Below are 5,516 nucleotides of genomic sequence, written 5' to 3'. Positions count from 1 at the left end.
TTTGTCCCTCATTATCTACCTGTCAGAAACCATCACTCCCCGAAGCCTGTATTGCCAAAATGACACCAGAGCGCCTCGTCTGAAACGCCTTATTGGTCGTTTTACGGGACAACACTTTTCAGCTTGCTTGATGCACGTCGTCACGGGAAGCCTCGAACCCAGGTCGAGCCGGTCAACGGCTGCACTTTCCCCGCTCCCGCCAGCCCCGCCCCGCCCCACACAATGCATCCACTCTAAATCCCATCTTTTGTGGTCCTCCCGTGCTCTTCAGTGGTGGCTGCAACGTCATGTCTCAGACGCGCTTGCTCCACCATCTCAAACTTGCTTCCACGTGCGCTCACAAACAAAGAAAACACAACAACAACAACAATACGGTTTAGAAATGTCTCAAACAAACAAAGCATAAAATAGCCCATCATTTCAGGTGACGTGCGCATCGCTTGGTGCAAAGCACGGATGCCTTTTGTCATCTGTTACTATGACCCATAACAGCTGTGCTGTACACTGAAAGCAGATAAAGCCATGCTTCAAGCAAGCACCGGTTGTTATGGTTTTTTTGGGGGGTTTTTTTTTTGCTTCATGGAGAGTAAAGTCTTACAAGTATTGAATGTGAGCTTCAAATCCACAACATAAAGAAAGCGTCTGATCAGTGTGATCCCCTGAAACGAACAATAGACTAGCAGGGCACGTGCTTTCAAACACCCACAGCCCCAAACTCTGCAGCACTACCAGGAGTTGGACTAGACAATAGAGAAGGCAGACGAAAATAAGACTTGTCCTGAGAACAATAGTTTCAGACAGGTTGGAGGAGCTTCACAGCAGATTAAACCTCTGCAGAAGCCCTTCTTCACCCCCGCAGTTTTTAAGGTTTTTTTTCATTAAGACAGACTGAAAGATAAAGACACTTTTTTTTTTTTTGTTTTGTTTTTTTGTTTGTTTTCATCAGACCTACTTTGTGCACCTCTAAACAAAGATTTACCTCTAAAAGAATAATGACTGCAAGACGCAGAGAGCTCTTACCGGGCAGTCCGGGCTGTTTTCCGTCGCCGCTCCTTTGTGTTTATATTCCGTTTTTTTTCTGATGATCCGCTCGCGCGTCTCACAGACACAAATCTCGACCTGACTTCCATGTGCTCGCGACCGGGACCACGCGCTCAGGGGAGCGCTCGGATACGGCGCGTGACGTCACGGCGAGAATGGAAAGCCGGTCGAAAAAAAAAAAAAAAAAAAAAAAAAAAATCTTTTCCAAAATCAATAGTCACGCGGGCGTAACGTGGTTATATACGACATCGGGTGTAAACGTAGAGAGTTGACGTTTTCTTGTTTTGTTTATTATTTATTCGCAGTTATTGTACAGTATCTCTGTTGTCATAATTTATCATAAAAACTATAGTTTGTGGTCAATAACGTTTGGACTGCGTAACTCGTCCTCAAATGCCAAATGTGATCAAAACTGTGAACACAGCTTTTTTTTTATTATTATTTATTTGTTTTGGTCTTTATCTGAGACTTCAGAACTTCACCGGCCCATTCATGTTCAAGCTTACAAGGCATCCGACTGCTTTCTGAGGTTTCTATATACTTACACCAAGTCCCCGGCAGCAATGTTCAAGAAGAAAATCCTGCTAGAAATAGATTTGAAAGTGTGATTTGGTGTTTTTGAAGTGTTTCTAGAACAATTTTTAAGCAATTCAGAAAGAGGAATTCCCTCTTTTGTCCAGAAAACAAGCACAGAAACCTGAAATTTGTTCACATTACTGCCAGTTACATCGGGAGCATCTTCCATGACGATTTCCGGCTGAGGTCAAAGTTTTATTACGATTGACGTTTAAAGGCTTTCCAGCATAAATACGCTTACCTGGTCTCCTTTAGGAGCTTTTACTCCGTAGACATATTTCAATGCTGACCATGTTACCTTTCAGTAGTCGGGAGGAAGAGGAGTGCCTCGTCTGACCGTCATCACACCTGAAAATGCCCCTGTCTGTCACTTTTATCCAGATGTTGCATCATTTATGTGGCTGCACCCACACTGCAGCATGAACCCCCCCCCCCCCCCCACCACCACCACCACCACATCTGAATACGTAGTCGTAGTGGAAGTTTTTTTTTTTTATGACAAGAACAAGGAGACAAATTCAAGAAGAAACATTTTTTTTTTTATATTTCAAAAAGAATCTAGGAACATAATGGAAAAAAACCAAACACTGGGTCTGAACATCCAGACAATTGAGATCCAAAAATACATTTTCTTAGGAAATATTAATTATATACAAAACGTAAAAATTTATATTTTAGTTTGGGTCCCTCAACAGGATGACCCCATTTTTTTTTTTTTAACGTTTTATTAATAAAAATAAACTTTTAAATATTTAACCCACCCATAACTTCAGCTGAGGCAGTTTTTAACATTGAAATCAAACGAGATTCCAAACAACTTAATACATTTTGCATTTGCATGCAACAACTGTACACCCTTAAGTCTTGAACTTGCATAAAAAAAAAAAAAACAAATAAAAAAAAAAAAAAGTCTGTGATTCAAACTTTAAGCGCGAGAGCTCTGCAGCTGTGCGAGTCTCTGCTTTAGAAGTTCACTTTTCCTCCTCAGCTGCTCTTTGAGCGAGAGGAGTCTCTGTTCGTCCGACTGCATGCTGTAAATGCACTCCGTGGCCTTCTTCAGGATCACCACCTTGGCCGCCTTCTCGTTGTTGGCCACCTCGGGGATCTCGTCCCGCAGGGCGAAGAAGCTCAACTTGAGCTCGTTCCTCCTCTGACGCTCCAGCACGTTGTGAGTCCTTCTCTTGTCGTAGTCTTCGGTGTCGGACGTCCGGGGGCTCGAACACTTGCGGTTGCTGCTGATCTGTTTGAGGACCCTGCTGTGGCTGCTGCCACCTCCTAATCCTCCTCCTCCTCCTCCGCCGCCGCCGCCGCCGCTGCTGCTGCTGCTGCTGCTCTCCAGCTTCAGCCTCTTGACCGCCGGCTGCTCGTGCCTCATGGATGGATGGGCGGCGTAATTATGCTGGTGGGTGGAGACGTGGCACCTCTTCAGCACCAGCGGGCTCGGGGTGCCGGGTCTCCAGCGGGCCGGGGTCGCACCGTCTCACCGCCTGCCTCTTCTCCACGGTGACCACGTCGATCTCCTCCTCTTCCTCCTGGTCCTCTTCTTCCTCCTCCTCCTCCTCCTCGTCGTCGTCGTCGTCTCCATCCTCATCTTCTGTAAAAAAAAAAAAAACGGCACAAACGGAAGCAGCACAGTCACCCTTCTGCATCCACGTCAGGGTTGTAACTCTAAATGCGTGCCACAGCAGGAAGAGGGGTTAGGGAAAAGGGGGGGGGGGGGGAGGGGGAGGGAGGAGAGGGGGAGTGCTACAATCTCTGCAGACCATTTGCCACTCTCCTTTCCACATCAGTCGATTACTTAACATGCAGCCAAACCCCTCCAGCTACACACCCAGCAGCGGACCACATGACCCCAGCGCGTTTCTCTTAACTCCTGTCTGGAAATCTCACTGCAGATCTAAAAAAAAAAAAAAAGCACCTAAACCTCATTTTAAAACCCCCATTTTGTTCGGTATTAGCGGAGCGTGGCATATAACACTCTATGGCGTGCACAAGCTTTGCTCACTCAGCAGAGGGAAATTCCTTATTGCACAGAGGTGGTGGTGGGGGTGGGGGTGGGGGGGGGGGTGCGCGCCTTGCATGACTTTCTTACCTGAGTCACTACAACTGCTGCTGCTGCCGCTGCTGTTCGGCGGCGTGTCCAGTCCCAAATCCTTACCGGGCGGCGTCCCCGCGCTCTGCTTGGGCGTCTCGGCTATCGGATACGGGAAAACCACCGACGGATCGATGCACTCCGACGCGGACGTGTTCAGGTCTTGCAGGTAGCTGCTGTTGAGCCTCCACGCAGCGGCTTCGGCGGGCTCCGCCGCGTCGCCGGCGGCCGACTCCTTCCTGGCGGCGTGCAGGGAGGCGAGCCGCTCGGAGACCACCTTCTCCAGCTTGGCCGCGGCGGAGAAGCCGCTCCACATGCAGTCCTGGATGATGATGGACTTGAGGAAGGTCTGGGAGTAGTCGGCGTCGCAGATGATGCTCTGGTTGACCACGTCGTCCCCCAGGAACTCGGTCACCATCTCCAGCTGATCCGCGGTGGAGGGGAAGAGGCTGGACAGGGACGGCCGGCGGCTCGGGGAGAGGGGAGGGGTCGGCAGCAGTTCAAATTTCTTCCAGATGTCTTCGCTCGGTGCCGGAGGCTGAAGCTGTTGAGGGTAAAAATCCTCCTCCTCGTTGTCGTAGTAGAAATACGGCTGGAGAGAGTCGTAGTCGTAGTCGTAGTTTTTACTCGCCAAACTTGAATTCAGCGGCATGATGTCTCCGATTTTTCTCTTCTTCTGGCGAAGCTGGTCGAAGGAGAAACAAAAAACCGGGTGATTAGTTTCAGGTTCAGCCGGCGGAGAGCAGCTGCTTGGCACTGATCCTGTAAGCAACATCACATGGTCCACTCCAAAACACTCTTTTGCACGCCTTGCATGCATGCACCGCTGCTGCTGCAGCAGGTGTTGTAATTGGGGAAAACCGATGGTAAACCTTCACTAAACTGTGACTGACGTTCAACTCGCACGCTTTTTTTTTTTTTTTTTTTTTTTTGGTTTTTTTTTTTTTTTTGTGTGTGTGTGCGCGCGTTGAACCTAAAAGTGCCGTAGGAGGCTGCAGGAACCCGGTCCGCGGCTTACCTTTCAGATTTTAAACCTGTAGGCGAAAGAAGACGGGGCGATCTCGACCCGAGAGGCGCAAAAAAAAAGGGGGCAGGAAAGTTATTCCAGTGCGACAGTAACATTAAATCCTTCCACGGAGGCGTTGCGGCGGCTTTTCTTTTTTTTTTTTTTCTTTTTTTTTTTTTTTTTAGTCAGGCTGTTGTGAAAAGCATGCATGCAGAGATGAGAGGCTGCAGCAGCGACCCGGTGAGGACGACGCGCACTCTGTCATGAGCAGCGTGAGAATCACAGCTGAGCGCTCCGCCGGCTCCAATATGAACGACCGCAGCACTCCTCCCCCAACGCCGAACATCTCTTTGTCCTTCCGCCCTTTTCCCGCGAAACACTCGCCGCCGTTGGAAATCTCGCACACCCCCAAAAACGTGCACTCGCTATTGTCGCCCAAAATATTCCCCGCGCTCCTCCGCGTCCGACCGATGCCTCAAACGCGTACATTCATCGGTGCATTTAGCCGCTTTACTCGTATTTTCTCTCTTCGGGGTCTACTTCGGTCAAAAGAAGTGGGAGGGGTCATAGTAGAGTAGAGTGCTGCTTCCATTGACGGCATGCAAAAAATACTAAGTAGTAGTGACACATAATTGGGTTGTTATTTTACTACTACCCCGCCAAAAAAAAAAAAAAAAAAAAAAAAAAAAATGCACATAAACAACACCGTGTTTTCTCGTGAAAATCCGCGAAGCCTCGCAGAAAATATAGACCCCCCCCCCCCCACACACACACACACACACACACCCACCCCAACATAAC

General features: G+C 48.6%; 1 protein-coding gene across 1 annotated transcript; it reads right to left on the bottom strand.

Annotated features, from left to right (window-relative positions):
- Positions 1 to 2,339: 2,339 nt before the first annotated feature.
- myca (MYC proto-oncogene, bHLH transcription factor a) lies at positions 2,340 to 5,222 on the bottom strand. The gene is given in 4 exon segments (XM_069159610.1): positions 2,340 to 3,061; positions 3,063 to 3,211; positions 3,710 to 4,394; positions 4,728 to 5,222. Coding segments are annotated over 3 exon segments (1,320 nt in total). The 5' UTR covers positions 4,362 to 4,394; positions 4,728 to 5,222; the 3' UTR covers positions 2,340 to 2,542.
- Between the last annotated feature and the right edge of the window lie 294 nt (positions 5,223 to 5,516).

This window comes from Embiotoca jacksoni, unplaced genomic scaffold (assembly GCF_022577435.1).
Source record: "Embiotoca jacksoni isolate LCO1_2020_lvr unplaced genomic scaffold, fEmbJac1.0.p SCAF_25, whole genome shotgun sequence".
Classification (NCBI taxonomy): domain Eukaryota; kingdom Metazoa; phylum Chordata; class Actinopteri; family Embiotocidae; genus Embiotoca; species Embiotoca jacksoni.
This window is presented reverse-complemented; position numbering and strand designations above follow the sequence as displayed.